A 21,643-nucleotide genomic window follows, 5' to 3' on the forward strand; every position below is an offset into this window, starting at 1 on the left:
TTAATTACCTACTACATTCAACACATTTAGATTTAGTTAATTACCTACTACATTCAATACATTTAGATTTAGTTAATTACCTACTACATTCAATACATTTAGATTTAGTTAATTACCTACTACATTCAATACATTTAGATTTAGTTAATTACCTACTACATTCAACACATTTAGATTTAGTTAATTACCTACTACATTCAATACATTTAGATATAGTTAATTACCTACTACATTCAATACATTTAGATTTAGTTAATTACCTACTACATTCAATATATTTAGATTTAGTTAATTACCTACTACATTCAATACATTTAGATTTAGTTAATTACCTACTACATTCAATACATTTAGATTTAGTTAATTACCTACTACATTCAATACATTTAGATTTAGTTAATTACCTACTACATTCAATACATTTAGATTTAGTTAATTACCTACTACATTCAATACATTTAGATTTAGTTAATTACCTACTACATTCAATACATTTAGATTTAGTTAATTACCTACTACATTCAATACATTTAGATTTAGTTAATTACCTACTACATTCAATACATTTAGATTTAGTTAATTACCTACTACATTCAATACATTTAGATTTAGTTAATTACCTACTACATTCAACACATTTAGATTTAGTTAATTACCTACTACATTCAACACATTTAGATTTAGTTAATTACCTACTACATTCAATACATTTAGATTTAGTTAATTACCTACTACATTCAATACATTTAGATTTAGTTAATTACCTACTACATTCAATAGATTTAGATTTAGTTAATTACCTACTACATTCAATACATTTAGATTTAGTTAATTACCTACTACATTCAACACATTTAGATTTAGTTAATTACCTACTACATTCAATAAATTTAGATTTAGTTAATTACCTACTACATTCAATACATTTAGATTTAGTTAATTACCTACTACATTCAATACATTTAGATTTAGTTAATTACCTACTACATTCAATACATTTAGATTTAGTTAATTACCTACTACATTCAATAAATTTAGATTTAGTTAATTACCTACTACATTCAATACATTTAGATTTAGTTAATTACCTACTGCATTCAATACATTTAGATTTAGTTAATTACCTACTACATTCAATACATTTAGATTTAGTTAATTACCTACTACATTCAATATATTTAGATTCAGTTAATTACCTACTACATTCAATACATTTAGATTTAGTTAATTACCTACTACATTCAACACATTTAGATTTAGTTAATTACCTACTACATTCAACACATTTAGATTTAGTTAATTACCTACTACATTCAACACATTTAGATTTAGTTAATTACCTACTACATTCAATACATTTAGATTTAGTTAATTACCTACTACATTCAATACATTTAGATTTAGTTAATTACCTACTACATTCAATACATTTAGATTTAGTTAATTACCTACTACATTCAATACATTTAGATTTAGTTAATTATCTACTACATTCAACACATTTAGATTTAGTTAATTACCTACTACATTCAATATATTTAGATTTAGTTAATTACCTACTACATTCAACACATTTAGATTTAGTTAATTACCTACTACATTCAATACATTTAGATTTAGTTAATTACCTACTACATTCAATACATTTAGATTTAGTTAATTACCTACTACATTCAATACATTTAGATTTAGTTAATTACCTACTACATTCAATACATTTAGATTTAGTTAATTACCTACTACATTCAATACATTTAGATTTAGTTAATTACCTACTACATTCAATACATTTAGATTTAGTTAATTACCTACTACATTCAATACATTTAGATTTAGTTAATTACCTACTACATTCAATACATTTAGATTTAGTTAATTACCTACTACATTCAATACATTTAGATTTAGTTAATTACCTACTACATTCAATACATTTAGATGTAGTTAATTACCTACTACATTCAATACATTTAGATTTAGTTAATTACCTACTACATTCAATACATTTAGATTTAGTTAATTACCTACTACATTCAATACATTTAGATTTAGTTAATTACCTACTACATTCAATACATTTAGATTTAGTTAATTACCTACTGCATTCAATACATTTAGATTTAGTTAATTACCTACTACATTCAATACATTTAGATTTAGTTAATTACCTACTACATTCAATACATTTAGATTTAGTTAATTACCTACTACATTCAATACATTTAGATTTAGTTAATTATCTACTACATTCAACACATTTAGATTTAGTTAATTACCTACTACATTCAATATATTTAGATTTAGTTAATTACCTACTACATTCAACACATTTAGATTTAGTTAATTACCTACTACATTCAATACATTTAGATTTAGTTAATTACCTACTACATTCAATACATTTAGATTTAGTTAATTACCTACTACATTCAATACATTTAGATTTAGTTAATTACCTACTACATTCAATACATTTAGATTTTGGTAATTACCTACTACATTCAATATATTTAGATTTAGTTAATTACCTATTACATTCAACACATTTAGATTTAGTTAATTACCTACTACATTCAATATATTTAGATTTAGTTAATTACCTACTACATTCAATACATTTAGATTTAGTTAATTACCTACTACATTCAATACATTTAGATTTAGTTAATTACCTACTACATTCAATACATTTAGATTTAGTTAATTACCTACTACATTCAATACATTTAGATTTAGTTAATTACCTACTACATTCAATACATTTAGATTTAGTTAATTACCTACTACATTCAATACATTTAGATGTAGTTAATTACCTACTACATTCAATACATTTAGATTTAGTTAATTACCTACTACATTCAATACATTTAGATTTAGTTAATTACCTACTACATTCAATAAATTTAGATTTAGTTAATTACCTACTACATTCAATACATTTAGATTTAGTTAATTACCTACTGCATTCAATACATTTAGATTTAGTTAATTACCTACTACATTCAATACATTTAGATTTAGTTAATTACCTACTACATTCAACACATTTAGATTTAGTTAATTACCTACTACATTCATTACATTTAGATTTAGTTAATTACCTACTACATTCAACACATTTAGATTTAGTTAATTACCTACTACATTCAATACATTTAGATTTAGTTAATTACCTACTACATTCAATACATTTAGATTTAGTTAATTACCTACTACATTCAATACATTTAGATTTAGTTAATTACCTACTACATTCAACACATTTAGATTTAGTTAATTACCTACTACATTCAACACATTTAGATTTAGTTAATTACCTACTACATTCAATACATTTAGATTTAGTTAATTACCTACTACATTCAATACATTTAGATTTAGTTAATTACCTACTACATTCAATAGATTTAGATTTAGTTAATTACCTACTACATTCAAAACATTTAGATTTAGTTAATTACCTACTACATTCAACACATTTAGATTTAGTTAATTACCTACTACATTCAATACATTTAGATTTAGTTAATTACCTACTACATTCAATACATTTAGATTTAGTTAATTACCTACTACATTCAATACATTTAGATTTAGTTAATTACCTACTACATTCAATACATTTAGATTTAGTTAATTACCTACTACATTCAATAAATTTAGATTTAGTTAATTACCTACTACATTCAATACATTTAGATTTAGTTAATTACCTACTGCATTCAATACATTTAGATTTAGTTAATTACCTACTACATTCAATACATTTAGATTTAGTTAATTACCTACTACATTCAATATATTTAGATTCAGTTAATTACCTACTACATTCAATACATTTAGATTTAGTTAATTACCTACTACATTCAACACATTTAGATTTAGTTAATTACCTACTACATTCAACACATTTAGATTTAGTTAATTACCTACTACATTCAATACATTTAGATTTAGTTAATTACCTACTACATTCAATACATTTAGATTTAGTTAATTACCTACTACATTCAATACATTTAGATTTAGTTAATTACCTACTACATTCAATACATTTAGATTTAGTTAATTACCTACTACATTCAACACATTTAGATTTAGTTAATTACCTACTACATTCAATACATTTAGATTTAGTTAATTATCTACTACATTCAACACATTTAGATTTAGTTAATTACCTACTACATTCAATACATTTAGATTTAGTTAATTACCTACTACATTCAATACATTTAGATTTAGTTAATTACCTACTACATTCAATACATTTAGATTTAGTTAATTACCTACTACATTCAATACATTTAGATTTAGTTAATTACCTACTACATTCAATATATTTAGATTTAGTTAATTACCTATTACATTCAACACATTTAGATTTAGTTAATTACCTACTACATTGAATATATTTAGATTTAGTTAATTACCTACTACATTCAATACATTTAGATTTAGTTAATTACCTACTACATTCAATACATTTAGATTTAGTTAATTACCTACTACATTCAATACATTTAGATTTAGTTAATTACCTACTACATTCAATACATTTAGATTTAGTTAATTACCTACTACATTCAACACATTTAGATTTAGTTAATTACCTACTACATTCAATACATTTAGATTTAGTTAATTACCTACTACATTCAATACATTTAGATTTAGTTAATTACCTACTACATTCAATACATTTAGATTTAGTTAATTACCTACTACATTCAATACATTTAGATTTAGTTAATTACCTACTACATTCAATACATTTAGATTTAGTTAATTACCTACTACATTCAATACATTTAGATTTAGTTAATTACCTACTACATTCAATACATTTAGATGTAGTTAATTACCTACTACATTCAATACATTTAGATTTAGTTAATTACCTACTACATTCAATACATTTAGATTTAGTTAATTACCTACTACATTCAATACATTTAGATTTAGTTAATTACCTACTACATTCAATACATTTAGATTTAGTTAATTACCTACTGCATTCAATACATTTAGATTTAGTTAATTACCTACTACATTCAATACATTTAGATTTAGTTAATTACCTACTACATTCAACACATTTAGATTTAGTTAATTACCTACTACATTCATTACATTTAGATTTAGTTAATTACCTACTACATTCAACACATTTAGATTTAGTTAATTACCTACTACATTCAATACATTTAGATTTAGTTAATTACCTACTACATTCAATACATTTAGATTTAGTTAATTACCTACTACATTCAATACATTTAGATTTAGTTAATTACCTACTACATTCAATACATTTAGATTTAGTTAATTACCTACTACATTCAATAGATTTAGATTTAGTTAATTACCTACTACATTCAATACATTTAGATTTAGTTAATTACCTACTACATTCAACACATTTAGATTTAGTTAATTACTTACTACATTCAATACATTTAGATTTAGTTAATTACCTACTACATTCAATACATTTAGATTTAGTTAATTACCTACTACATTCAATACATTTAGATTTAGTTAATTACCTACTACATTCAATACATTTAGATTTAGTTAATTACCTACTACATTCAATAAATTTAGATTTAGTTAATTACCTACTACATTCAATACATTTAGATTTAGTTAATTACCTACTGCATTCAATACATTTAGATTTAGTTAATTACCTACTACATTCAATACATTTAGATTTAGTTAATTACCTACTACATTCAATATATTTAGATTCAGTTAATTACCTACTACATTCAATACATTTAGATTTAGTTAATTACCTACTACATTCAACACATTTAGATTTAGTTAATTACCTACTACATTCAACACATTTAGATTTAGTTAATTACCTACTACATTCAATACATTTAGATTTAGTTAATTACCTACTACATTCAATACATTTAGATTTAGTTAATTACCTACTACATTCAATACATTTAGATTTAGTTAATTACCTACTACATTCAATACATTTAGATTTAGTTAATTACCTACTACATTCAACACATTTAGATTTAGTTAATTACCTACTACATTCAATACATTTAGATTTAGTTAATTATCTACTACATTCAACACATTTAGATTTAGTTAATTACCTACTACATTCAATACATTTAGATTTAGTTAATTACCTACTACATTCAATACATTTAGATTTAGTTAATTACCTACTACATTCAATACATTTAGATTTAGTTAATTACCTACTACATTCAATACATTTAGATTTAGTTAATTACCTACTACATTCAATATATTTAGATTTAGTTAATTACCTATTACATTCAACACATTTAGATTTAGTTAATTACCTACTACATTCAATATATTTAGATTTAGTTAATTACCTACTACATTCAATACATTTAGATTTAGTTAATTACCTACTACATTCAATACATTTAGATTTAGTTAATTACCTACTACATTCAATACATTTAGATTTAGTTAATTACCTACTACATTCAATACATTTAGATTTAGTTAATTACCTACTACATTCAACACATTTAGATTTAGTTAATTACCTACTACATTCAATACATTTAGATTTAGTTAATTACCTACTACATTCAATACATTTAGATTTAGTTAATTACCTACTACATTCAATACATTTAGATTTAGTTAATTACCTACTACATTCAATACATTTAGATTTAGTTAATTACCTACTACATTCAACACATTTAGATTTAGTTAATTACCTACTACATTCAATACATTTAGATTTAGTTAATTATCTACTACATTCAACACATTTAGATTTAGTTAATTACCTACTACATTCAATATATTTAGATTTAGTTAATTACCTACTACATTCAACACATTTAGATTTAGTTAATTACCTACTACATTCAATACATTTAGATTTAGTTAATTACCTACTACATTCAATACATTTAGATTTAGTTAATTACCTACTACATTCAATACATTTAGATTTAGTTAATTACCTACTACATTCAATACATTTAGATTTAGTTAATTACCTACTACATTCAATACATTTAGATTTAGTTAATTACCTACTACATTCAATAAATTTAGATTTAGTTAATTACCTACTACATTCAATACATTTAGATTTAGTTAATTACCTACTACATTCAATATATTTAGATTTAGTTAATTACCTACTACATTCAAAACATTTAGATTTAGTTAATTACCTACTACATTCAATACATTTAGATTTAGTTAATTACCTACTACATTCAATATATTTAGATTTAGTTAATTACCTACTACATTCAATACATTTAGATTTAGTTAATTACCTACTACATTCAATACATTTAGATTTAGTTAATTACCTACTACATTCAATACATTTAGATTTAGTTAATTACCTACTACATTCAATACATTTAGATTTAGTTAATTACCTACTACATTCAATACATTTAGATTTAGTTAATTACCTACTACATTCAATACATTTAGATTTAGTTAATTACCTACTACATTCAATACATTTAGATTTAGTTAATTACCAACTACATTCAATACATTTAGATTTAGTTAATTACCTACTACATTCAACACATTTAGATTTAGTTAATTACCTACTACATTCAACACATTTAGATTTAGTTAATTACCTACTACATTCAATACATTTAGATTTAGTTAATTACCTACTACATTCAACACATTTAGATTTAGTTAATTACCTACTACATTCAATACATTTAGATTTAGTTAATTACCTACTACTTTCAATACATTTAGATTTAGTTAATTACCTACTACATTCAATACATTTAGATTTAGTTAATTACCTACTACATTCAACACATTTAGATTTAGTTAATTACCTACTACATTCAATACATTTAGATTTAGTTAATTACCTACTACATTCAATATATTTAGATTTAGTTAATTACCTACTACATTCAATACATTTAGATTTAGTTAATTACCTACTACATTCAATACATTTAGATTTAGTTAATTACCTACTACATTCAATATATTTAGATTTAGTTAATTACCTACTACATTCAATACATTTAGATTTAGTTAATTACCTACTACATTCAATACATTTAGATTTAGTTAATTACCTACTACATTCAATACATTTAGATTTAGTTAATTACCTATTACATTCAATACATTTAGATTTAGTTAATTACCTACTACATTCAATACATTTAGATTTAGTTAATTACCTACTACATTCAATATATTTAGATTTAGTTAATTACCTACTACATTCAATACATTTAGATTTAGTTAATTACCTACTACGTTCAATATATTTAGATTTAGTTAATTACCTACTACATTCAATACATTTAGATTTAGTTAATTACCTACTACGTTCAACACATTTTTGAATATTGTTGAATTCTGTGATTACGTCTGTGTTCTCCGCAACGCAGATTTTATAAGGCCCTTTGATAGGCTAGATCCAACACAGCTATATATAACTATAGATCCAACAACACAGCTTTATATAACTATAGATCCAACACAGCTTTATATAACTATAGACCCAACCACACAGCTTTATATAACTATAGACCCAACCACACAGCTTTATATAACTATAGATCCAACAACACAGCTTTATATAACTATAGATCCAACACAGCTTTATATAACTATAGACCCAACCACACAGCTTTATATATCTATAGATCCTACAACACAGGTTTATATAACTATAGATCCAACCACACAGCTATATATAACTATAGATCCAACCACACAGCTATATATAACTATAGATCCAACCACACAGCTGTATATAACTATAGATCCTACAACACAGCTTTATATAACTATAGATCCAACACAGCTTTATATAACTATAGACCCAACCACACAGCTTTATATATCTATAGATCCTACAACACAGCTATATATAACTATAGATCCAACCACACAGCTATATATAACTATAGATCCAACCACACAGCTATATATAACTATAGATCCCAACCACACAGCTATATATAACTATAGATCCAACCACACAGCTATATTTAACTATAGATCCTATAACACAGCTATATATAACTATAGATCCAACCACACAGCTATATATAACTATAGATCCAACCACACAGATTTATATAACTATAGATCCTACCACACAGCTATATATAACTATAGATCCAACCACACAGCTTTATATAACTATAGATCCAACCACAGAGCTATATATAACTATAGATCCTACAACACAGCTATATATAACTATAGATCCAACCACACAGCTATATATAACTACAGATCCAACCAAACAGCTATATATAACTATAGATCCAACCACACAGCTATATATAACTATAGATCCAACCACACAGCTTTCTATAACTATAGACCCAACCACACAGCTTTATATAACTATAGTTCCAACCACACAGCTTTATATAACTATAGATCCTACAACACAGCTTTAAATAACTATAGATCCAACCACACAGATTTATATAACTATAGATCCTACAACACAGCTATATATAACTATAGACCCAACCACACAGCTTTATATAACTATAGATCCTACCACACAGTTTTATATAACTATAGATCCAACCACACAGTTTTATATAACTATAGATCCAACCACACAGCTTTATATAACTATAGATCCAACCACACAGCTTTATATAACTATAGTTCCAACCACACAGTTTTATATAACTATAGTTCCAACCACACAGTTTTATATAACTATAGATCCAACCACACAGTTTTATATAACTATAGTTCCAACCACACAGCTATATATAACTATACATCCAACCACACAGCTTTATATAACTATAGATCCAACCACACAGTTTTATATAACTATAGTTCCAACCACACAGTTTTATATAACTATAGATCCAACCACACAGTTTTATATAACTATAGTTCCAACCACACAGCTATATATAACTATACATCCAACCACACAGCTTTATATAACTATAGATCCAACCACACAGCTTTATATAACTATAGTTCCAACCACACAGCTATATATAACTATAGATCCAACACAGCTTTATATAACTATAGATCAAACCACACAGCTTTATATAACTATAGATCCTACCACAGTTTTATATACAGTGCCTTGCGAAAGTATTCGGCCCCCTTGAACTTTGCGACCTTTTGCCACATTACAGGCTTCAAACATAAAGATATAAAACTGTATTTTTTTGTGAAGAATCAACAACAAGTGGGACACAATCATGAAGTGGAACGACATTTATTGGATATTTCAAAATTTTTAACAAATCAAAAACTGAAAAATTGGGCGTGCAAAATTATTCAGCCCCTTTACTTTCAGTGCAGCAAACTCTCTCCAGAAGTTCAGTCAGGATCTCTGAATGATCCAATGTTGACCTAAATGACTAATGATGAAAAATACAATCCACCTGTGTGTAATCAAGTCTCCGTATAAATGCACCTGCACTGTGATAGTCTCAGAGGTCCGTTAAAAGCGCAGAGAGCATCATGAAGAACAAGGAACACACCAGGCAGGTCCGAGATACTGTTGTGAAGAAGTTTAAAGCCGGATTTGGATACAAAAAGATTTCCCAAGCTTTAAACATCCCAAGGAGCACTGTGCAAGCGATAATATTGAAATGGAAGGAGTATCAGACCACTGCAAATCTACCAAGACCTGGCCGTCCCTCTAAACTTTCAGCTCATACAAGGAGAAGACTGATCAGAGATGCAGCCAAGAGGCCCATGATCACTCTGGATGAACTGCAGAGATCTACAGCTGAGGTGGGAGACTCTGTCCATAGGACAACAATCAGTCGTATATTGCACAAATCTGGCCTTTATGGAAGAGTGGCAAGAAGAAAGCCATTTCTTAAAGATATCCATAAAAAGTGTTGTTTAAAGTTTGCCACAAGCCACCTGGGAGACACACCAAACATGTGGAAGAAGGTGCTCTGGTCAGATGAAACCGAAATTGAACTTTTTGGCAACAATGCAAAATGTTATGTTTGGCGTAAAAGCAACACAGCTCATCACCATGGACACACCATCCCCACTGTCAAACATGGTGGTGGCAGCATCATGGTTTGGGCCTGCTTTTCTTCAGCAGGGACAGGGAAGATGGTTAAAATTGATGGGAAGATGGATGGAGCCAAATACAGGACCATTCTGTAAGAAAACCTGATGGAGTCTGCAAAAGACCTGAGACTGGGAAGGAGATTTGTCTTCCAACAAGACAATGATCCAAAACATAAAGCAAAATCTACAATGGAATGGTTCAAAAATAAACATATCCAGGTGTTAGAATGGCCAAGTCAAAGTCCAGACCTGAATCCAATCGAGAATCTGTGGAAAGAACTGAAAACTGCTGTTCACAAATGCTCTCCATCCAACCTCACTGAGCTCGAGCTGTTTTGCAAGGAGGAATGGGAAAAAATGTCAGTCTCTCGATGTGCTGATAGAAACTGATAGAGACATACCCCAAGCGACTTACAGCTGTAATCGCAGCACAAGGTGGCGCTACAAAGTATTAACTTAAGGGGGCTGAATAATTTTGCACGCCCAATTTTTCAGTTTTTGATTTGTTAAAAAAGTTTGAAATATCCAATAAATGTTGTTCCACTTCATGATTGTGTCCCACTTGTTGATTCTTCACAAAAAAAATATAGTTTTATATCTTTATGTTTGAAGCCTGAAATGTGGCAAAAGGTCGAGGGGGCCGAATACTTTCGCAAGGCACTGTAACTATACATCCAACCACACAGCTTTATATAACTATAGATCCAACCACACAGCTTTCTATAACTATAGACCCAACCACACAGCTTTATATAACTATAGATCCAACCACACAGCTTTATATAACTATAGACCCAACCACACAGCTTTATATAACTATAGATCCTACCACACAGCTATATATAACTATAGATCCTACAACACAGCTATATATAACTATAGATCCAACCACACAGCTATATATAACTATAGATCCAACCACACAGCTTTATATAACTATAGATCCTACCACACAGCTATATATAACTATAGATCCAACCACACAGCTTTATATAACTATAGATCCAACCACACAGATATATATAACTATAGATCCTACCACACAGCTATATATAACTATAGATCCTACAACACAGCTATATATAACTATAGATCCAACCACACAGCTATATATAAATATAGATCCAACCACACAGCTATATATAACAATAGATTCTACCACACAGCGTTATATAACTTTAGATCCATCTATTTTCTGAAGTGAACCAGGCCCTCCTGCAGCAAAGCACCCACACATCATGATGCCGCCACCCCCGTGCTTCACGGCCAGGTAGGCTACTTTGTAGTTAACATTTCATTGACAAGGTTTTGGGGAAAACTTTTCCATCTCTACCAGGTTATCATTAGCATCATCGCTAACAGCTACACAAAGTGTAGACATATGTGTGCACAGCACCGCACACACAACGTTTATGAGCTTAGTAGGTAGTTAACTAAAACATTTCAGGTAGCCTTCCACAAGCTTTCCACAATAAGTTGGGTGAATTTTGGCCCATTCCTCCTGACAGAGCTGGTGTAACTGAGTCAGGTTTGTAGCCCTCCTTGCTTACACACACTTTTTCAGTTCTGCCCACAAATGTTCTACAGGATTGACGTCAGGGCTTTGTGATGGCCCCTCCAATACCTTGACTTTGTTGTCCTTGTTGCCATTCTGCAACAACTTTGGATGTATGCTTGGGGTCATTGTCCATTTGGAAGACCCATTTGCGACCAAGCTTTAACTTCCTGACTGAAGTCTTGAGATGTTGCTTCAATATATCCACATAATTTTCCTACCTCATGATGCCATCTATTTTCTGAAGTGAACCAGTCCCTCTTGCAGCACGCACCCCCACAACATGATTCTGCCACCCCCGTGCTTCACGGTTGGGATGGTGTTCTTCGGCTTGCAAGCATCCCCCTTTTTCCTCCAAACATAACGATGGTCATTATGGCCAAACAGTTCTATTTTTGTTTCATCAGAACAGAGGACATTTCTCCAAATAGTACGATCTTTGTCCCCATGTGCAGTTAAAAACCGTAGTCTGGCTTTTTGATGGCGGATTTGGAGCAGTGGCTTCTTCCTTGCTGAGCAGCCTTTCAGGTTATGTCGATATAGGACTCGTTTTACTGTGGATATAGATACTTTTGTACCTGTTTCCTCTAGCATATTCACAAGGTCCTTTGCTGTTGTTCTGGGATTGATTTGCACTTTTCGCAAAGTACGTTCATCTCTAGGAGACAGAACACGTCTCCTTCCTGAACGGTATGACGGCTGCATGGTCCCATGGTGTTTATACTTGCGTACTATTGTTTGTACAGATGAACGTGATACCTTCAGGCAATTGGAAATTGCTCCCAAGGATGAAGCAGACTTGTGGAGATCTACAATTTTTATACTGAGGTCTTGGCTGATTTATTTTTATTTTCCCATGATGTCGTGCAAAGAGGCACTGAGTTTGAAGGTAGCCCTTGAAATACATCCACAGGTACACCTCCAATTGACTCAAATTATGTCAATTAACCTATCAGAAACACAACCCAAACAAGCCTTCTTTAACACAGCGCGTATCCAACCAGGAAGCCAGCAGCACCAATGTGTCGGAGGAAACACCGTGCACCTGGCGACCTGGTTAGCGTGCACTGCGCCCCGCCACAGGAGTGGCTGGTGTGCGATGAGACAAGGATATCCCTACCGGCCAAACCCTCCCTAACCCGGATGACGCTAGGTCAATTGTGCGTCGCCCCACGAACCTCCCGGTCGCAGACGGTTGCGACAGAGCCTGGGCGCGAACCCAGAGTCTCTGGTGGCAGAGCTAGCACTGCAATGCAGCCCTAGACCACTGCGCCACCCGGGAGGCCCCAAAGTAGATGTTCTGACCGACTTGCAAAAACTATAGTTTGTTAACAAGACATTTGTGTAGTGGTTGATAAAAAAGGTTTTAATGACTCCAACCAAAGTAAACTTCCAACTTCAACTGTATATCCATCCTGACCTACCTTTCTAAAGTTGTTTTAAAGACAAGTTAACAAACAGATCAGTGACCATTTCGAATCCCACCGTACCTTCTCCGCTATGCAATCTGGTTTCCGAGCTGGTCATGGTTGCACCTCAGCCACGCTCAAGGTCCTAAACGATATCATAACCGCCATCGATAAAAGAAAGTGCAGGAGTCTTCATCGACCTGGCCAAGGTTTTCAACTATGTCAACCACTGCATTCTTATCGGCAGACTCAATAGACTTAGCTTCTCAAATGACTGCCTCGCCTGGACCACCAACTACTTCTCAGATAGAGTTCAGTGTGTCAAATCGGAGGGCCTGTTGTCCGGACCTCTGGCAGTCTCTATGGGAGTACCACAGGGTTCAATTCTTGGGCCGACTCTCTTCTCTGTATACATCAATGATGTCGCTCTTGCTGCTGGTGATTCTCTGATCCACTTCTACGTAGACAACACCATTCTGTATACCTCTGGCCCTTCTTTGGACCCTGTGCTAACTAACCTCCAGACGAGCTTCAATGTCATACAACTCTCCTTCCGTGGCCTCCAACTGCTCTTAAATGCAAGTAAAACTAAATGCATGCTCTTCAACCGTTTGCTGCCCGCACCCTCCTGCTCGATGAGCATCACTACTCTGGACGATTCTGACTTAGAATATGAGGACAACTACAAATACCTAGGTGTCTGGTTAGACTGTAAACTCTCCTTCCAGACGCACATTAAGCATCTCCAATCCAAAATTTAAATCTAGAATCAGCTTCCTATTTCACTTCAAAGCATCCTTCACTCATGCTGCTAAACATACCCTCGTAAAACTGACTATCCTACCGATCCTTGACTTCGGCGATGTCATTTACAAAATAGCCTCCAATACTCTACTCAGCAAATTGGATGCAGTCTATCACAGTGCCATCTGTTTTGTCACCAAAGCCCCATATACTACCCACAACCGCGACCTGTATGCGCTCGTTGGCTGGTCCTCACTACATATTCGTTGCCAAACCCACTGGCTCCAGGTCATCTATAAGTCTAAGGATTTGCCTCTATTTGAGTCCTGTCCCCTCTATCCTATCCTTGATGAGCTGTGCCTGGTTTCCTCCTGACATTGCGCTTTGCATTCAAGCCAAGAGTTAGTTATATTTTAGTCTGGTTTACTCCAGACATTGTGCTTTGCCTTCAGGCCAAATAGCTACATTTTTGTCTCATCAGACGACAGAATCTTTTGCCTTTTTGCGTTATGCCATGTGCCTTTTTCTCAGGAGTTCTGGCATCTCTCCCATGAAGTCCAGATTGATGAAATGCTATAGAAACTGTTGTCCTTCTGGCAGGTTCTCCTCAGCCAAGGATATTTTAAGAAATTTTGGGGAATGTATAAAAAATAAAAAACTGAAATATCATATTGACATAAGTATTCAGAACCTTTACTCAGTACTTGAAGCACCTTTGGCAGCAATTACAGCCTCGTGTCTTCTTGGGTATGACGCTACAAGCTTGGCACACCTGTATTTGGGGAGTTCCTCCCATTCTTCTCTGCAGATCCTCTCAAGCTCCATCAGGTTGGATGGGGAGTGTCGCTGCACAGCTATTTTCAGGTCTCTCCAGAGATTTTTTATTTTACCTTTCATTAACTAGGCAAGTCAGTTAAGAACAAATTCTTACTTTCAATGACGGTCTAGGAACAGTGTGTAAACTGCCTGTTCAGGGGCAGATTGACATATTTTTACCTTGTCAGCTCGGGGATTCGATCTTGCAACCTTTCAGTTACTAGTCCAATGCTCTAACCACTTTCCGCCCGATGTTCGATCGGGTTTAAGTTCAGACTCTGTCTGGGCCACTCAAGGACATTCAGAGACTTGTCACGAAGCCACTCCTGTGTTGTCTTGGCTGTGTGCTTAGGGTTGTTGTCCTGTAGGAAGGTGAACCTTCACCCCAGTCTGAGGTCCTGAGCGCTCTGGAGCAGGTTTTCATCAAGGATCTCTCTGTACTTTGCTCCGTTTATCATTCACTCGATCCTGACCAGTCTCCCAGTCCCTGCCACTGAAAAACATCCTCACAGCATGATGCTGCCACCATCATGCTTCACCGTAGTGATGGTGCCAGGTTTCCTCTAGACATGACCCTTGGCATTTAGGCCAAAGAGTTCAATCTTGATTTCATCAGACCAGAGAATCTTGTTTCTCATGATCAGAGTCCTTTAGGTGCCTTTTGGCAAACTCCAAGCGGGCTATCATGAGCCTTTTACTGAGTGGCTTCCGTCTGGCCACTCTACCATAAAGACCTGATTGGTGGAGTGCTGCAGAGATGGTTGTCCTTCTGGAAGGTTATCACACCTCCACAGAGGAACTCTGGAGCTCTGTCAGAGTGACCAACGGGTTCTTGGTCACCTCTCTGACCAAGGCCCTTCTCCCCCGATTGCTCAATTTGGCCGGGCGGCCTGCTGACAGTCTTGGTGGTTCCAAACTTTGGTTACAAACTTCTTCCATTTAAGAATGATGGAGGCCACTGTGTTTTTGGCGACCTTCAATTCTGCAGACATGTTTTGGTACCCTTCCCCAGCTCTGTGCCTCGACACAAGCCTGTCTCAGAGCTCTACAGACAATTCCTTCGAACTCATGGCTTGGTTTTTGCTCTGACATTCACTGTCAACTGTGGGACCTTATATAGACAGGTGTGTGGTGCCTTTCTAAATCATGTCCAATCAATTTAATTTACCACTGGTTGGACTCCGATCAAGTTGTAGAAACATCTCAAGGATGATCAATGGAAACAGGATGCAGCAGAGCTCAATTTCAAGTCTCATAGCAAAGGGTCTGAATACTTATGTAAATACAGGTATTTATTATAAATTTTTTAATACATTTGCAAACATTTCTAAAAAAACAGTTTAGCTTTTTCTTTATGGGGTATTGTGATGTCATTATGGGGTACTGTGATGTCATTATGGGGTATTGTGATGTCATTATGGGGTATTGTGATGTCATTATGGGGTATTGTGATGTCATTATGGGGTATTGTGATGTCATTATGGGGTATTGTGTTGTCATTATGGGGTATTGTGATGTCATTATGGGGTATTGTGTGTAGATTGATGAGGGATATTATTTATTTAATCCATTTTAGGATAAGGCTGTAACGTAACAAAATGACCCTTTGGACCTCTTTTGCGACCTGGCAGGATTGACCTTACTTCCTGTTTCTGAATCAACAGTCATTTCATAAGAGATGAAACAAAATCCATTGGGGGATTTCATGGGTTTATCATAGTTGTTATATACGTGGTTGTAATATAGCTGTAATACAGTTCATGAGTTTTATAGAGTATCTTTGGTCTGTTCTAGGTTCCTGGAGTACGGTGAATATAAAGGCCATCTATATGGGACCAGTATTGATGCTGTCAAAGACGTGATAGACAGTGGAAGGATGTGTGTTATTGACACTGAGCCACATGTAAGTTATGTTCCTTTACTCCTGTATCTATAGGAAGGTTTTTTATCACAGCAGGAAAAAGGATTCATTGTGGATTTGTTTATTTGTTTACACTAAACAGTAATGACAACTTTATAATGGGTTGGTTTATAATTAAGTTACTAATAGAGTTGAAGTTGGAAGTTTACATACACCTTAGCCAAATACATTTAAACTCAGTTTTTCACAATTCCTAACATTTAATCCTAGTAAAAATTCCCTGTCTTAGGTCAGTTAGGATCACCACTTTATTTTAAGAATGTGAAATGTCAGAATAATAGTAGAGTGATTTATTTCAGCTTTTATTTCTTTCATCACATTCCCAGTGGGTCAGAAGTTTGTGTGCAGATTGAAGGGGATTTGTTTTAGGGGTCTGAATACTTTCTGAATGACCTGTATCTATTACAGGTACTTAGTTTTCATAGTTGTATTAGTACTTGTAGCAGTAGCTTTTATTCGTTGTAAAACCACTGTTTAATGCTGTTACTGTACGTTTTCATTTATTATTATAATAATACAGACTTACTCTATATCTTAATGAATTAAGTCACTGAGCTAATGACCGCCAGCCAGGCTGTGTGTCTCTGGCTGTCCTCTCCTATCGTGAACACAAACTAGCTTTAATTGGCAAACATCACATTTCAGGGGAATAGACGTGTCTTCTCCTCCTCCATGGTTAAATCACCAGATTAAACGAGAGGGAAGAGATAGGATGATGAATGTGAATGGCAATAGCTTTGGTCACTAGTAGTGCTCTACATAGGGAATAGGGCTCTGGTCTAAAGTAGTGCACTATATAGGGAATAGGGCTCTGGTCTATAGTAGTGCACTATATAGAGAATAGGACTCTGGTCTAAAGTAGTGCACTATATAGGGAATAGGGCTCTGGTCACTAGTAAGGGGAGGGGAGCTTTCCTACTGACTCAGACACAACCATTGATTCATTGATTCCTCAGGACTCCCATTTCTCACGGTATTACTTCTGTTAGACTCCATCAGGCAGTATTACTCAGTAGTGTTGTTCTGTTAGACTCCATCAGACAGTGTGTCTCAGTAGTGTTGTTCTGTTAGACTCCATCAGACAGTGTGTCTCAGTAGTGTTGTTCTGTTAGACTCCATCAGGCATTATTACTCAGTAGTGTTGTTCTGTTAGACTCCATCAGGCAGTATTACTCAGTAGTGTTGTTCTGTTAGACTCCATCAGGCAGTATTACTCAGTAGTGTTGTTCTGTTAGACTCCATCAGGCAGTATTACTCAGTAGTGTTGTTCTGTTAGACTCCATCAGACAGTGTGTCTCAGTAGTGTTGTTCTGTTAGACTCCATCAGACAGTGTGTCTCAGTAGTGTTGTTCTGTTAGACTCCATCAGGCATTATTACTCAGTAGTGTTGTTCTGTTAGACTCCATCAGGCGGTGTGTCTCATTAGTGTTGTTGGGGAGTGACAGAGAGAGTGCAGGGAGAAACGGAGGGAGAAGCGGAGCCAGGTTCTGTGTGGAGGCCGCCAGTACCCTCCAGGCTCTCCCGTCTGTCTCTCCTGCTTTCGCTCTCTCTCTGCAGCAACTCTAAGGAGACGGGCATTGTGCTGCCAAGCAGACTCCCCGGGTAGGTCTATAGAAACCCAGCATAAAGCTACCACACTGACCCTCACACCGAAAAGAACCAGCACACAGCCCTCCACAATGAGTTCTACCTGGCTAGGATACTCACCTGAACCAAGAAGTTCCACTAAATATGCGGAATCAGAGGCTGATGTAAACAGACCAATACAAATCATGATGTCAGAGGCTGATGTAAACAGACCAATTCACATCATGACATCAGAGGCTGATGTGAACAGACCAATACAAATCATGATGTCAGAGGCTGATGTAAACAGACCAATACACATCATGACATCAGAGGCTGATGTGAACAGACCAATACACATCATGACATCAGAGGCTGATGTGAACAGACCAATACACATCATGACATCAGAGGCTGATGTGAACAGACCAATACACATCATGACATCAGAGGCTGATGTAAACAGACCAATACACATCATGACATCAGAGGCTGATGTAAACAGACCAATACAAATCATGACATCAGAGGCTGATGTATTGTCAACAGAACAATACACAGCTCATGCTAATCAGAACAACATAACAGTCTCTCAGTCTTGGTTATAAATAGTAACAGAGACAGACAGGATGTAATCGGAACAATGAGACAGAGGACACAGTAACATGGTGAGACATCGCTCTCTATTCTTCCACTGAATACCCCCCCCCGTCTCCTTCGGCTGTTATTTGACCTAACCCTCACTCAATGGTTTTATAACGGCTGCAAAGATTGTCGTCGCTGAGCCAAATGTTTCGGCAGTTAGTCACAGTGATATGATAATACCATCTTATAGCTTTTTCGCTGAGCAGAATGGCTTTACAGAGAGGCTGGGCGGAGGGTCAGGGGTTAGAGGTTAAGTGTCAGGGGTTATGGTACTTACATAGCTGTGCAGAGGTGGGGCTGGGCGGAGGGTCAGGGGTTATGGTACTTACATAGCTGTGCAGAGGTGGGGCTGGGCGGAGGGTCAGGGGTTATGGTACTTACATAGCTGTGCAGAGGTGGGGCTGGGTGGAGGGTCAGGGGTTATGGTACTTACATAGCTGTGCAGAGGTGGGGCTGGGCGGAGGGTCAGGGGTTATGGTACTTACATAGCTGTGCAGAGGTGGGGCTGGGCGGAGGGTCAGGGGTTATGGTACTTACATAGCTGTGCAGAGGTGGGGCTGGGCGGAGGGTCAGGGGTTATGGTACTTACATAGCTGTGCAGAGGTGGGGCTGGGCGGAGGGTCAGGGGTTATGGTACTTACATAGCTGTGCAGAGGTGGGCTGGGCGGAGGTTCAGGGGTTATGGTACTTACATAGCTGTGCAGAGGTGGGGCTGGGCGGAGTGTCAGGGGTTATGGTACTTACATAGCTGTGCAGAGGTGGGCTGGGCGGAGGTTCAGGGGTTATGGTACTTACATAGCTGTGCAGAGGTGGGGCTGGGCGGAGTGTCAGGGGTTATGGTACTTACATAGCTGTGCAGAGGTGGGGCTGGGTGGAGGGTCAGGGGTTATGGTACTTACATAGCTGTGCAGAGGTGGGGCTGGGCGGAGGGTCAGGGGTTATGGTACTTACATAGCTGTGCAGAGGTGGGGCTGGGTGGAGGGTCAGGGGTTATGGTACTTACATTTTTATTTTATTTTACCTTTATTTAACCAGGCAAGTCAGTTAAGAACAAATTCTTATTTTCAATGACGGCCTGGGAACAGTGGGTTAACTGCCTGTTCAGGGGCAGAACGACAGATTTGTACCTTGTCAGCTCGGGGGTTTGAACTCGCAACCTTCCGGTTACTAGTCCAACGCTCTAACCACTAGGCTACCCTGCCGCCCTAGCTGTGCAGAGGTGGGGCTGGGTGGAGGGTCAGGGGTTATGGTACTTACATAGCTGTGCAGAGGTGGGGCTGGGTGGAGGGTCAGGGGTTATGGTACTTACATAGCTGTGCAGAGGTGGGGCTGGGCGGAGGTTCAGAGGTTATGGTACTTGGGGTCAGGGGTTATGGTACTTGGGGTCAGGGGTTATGGTACTTACATAGCTGTGCAGAGGTGGGCCTGGGCAGAGGGTCAGGGGTTATGGTACTTGGGGTCAGGGGTTATGGTACTTGAGATCAGGGGTTATGGTACTTACATAGCTGTGCAGAGGTGGGGCTGGGTGGGGGGAAGTCCTCGGTGAAGTTGACGTTACACATGTTGGTGCTACAGCAGCAGAACCTATACGTCCCGTTCTGGATCTGAGACGGAGTGGTGGTAACCACGCAACGGTCGTCATGGCACTCCTGCTGGTCCCCGATGTGAGTCCAGCATCCTGGAGGAGGATAGAGAGGAGGATGAGAGACTGCTGCGGACAGGATGTGACTGTGTGTTCTGCCTTTGATTATAAACACTGTGTGGGTCAAAGTGAGTGAGTGAGTGAGTGAGTGAGTGAGTGAGTGAGTGAGTGAGTGAGTGAGTGAGTGAGTGAGTGAGTGAGTGACAGAAAGACACCAACCAAGAATTCACAAAATGGGACAAATACCAAATTGAGACTGTACGCAGAATTCT

At 35.1% G+C, this 21,643-nt stretch overlaps 1 protein-coding gene across 1 annotated transcript in view; it reads right to left on the reverse strand.

Annotated features, from left to right (window-relative positions):
• bmpr2b (bone morphogenetic protein receptor, type II b (serine/threonine kinase)) overlaps window positions 1-21,643 on the reverse strand; it is a 179,336-nt gene that overhangs the window by 95,831 nt on the left and 61,862 nt on the right. The window contains exon 3 of the mRNA XM_036959091.1: window positions 21,231-21,407. Within this exon, the coding sequence (XP_036814986.1) occupies window positions 21,231-21,407 (177 nt within the window). The remainder of the gene's footprint in view (window positions 1-21,230; window positions 21,408-21,643) is intronic.

The sequence above is a fragment of the Oncorhynchus mykiss genome, chromosome 22, assembly GCF_013265735.2.
Source record: "Oncorhynchus mykiss isolate Arlee chromosome 22, USDA_OmykA_1.1, whole genome shotgun sequence".
In the NCBI taxonomy this organism is placed as follows: domain Eukaryota; kingdom Metazoa; phylum Chordata; class Actinopteri; order Salmoniformes; family Salmonidae; genus Oncorhynchus; species Oncorhynchus mykiss.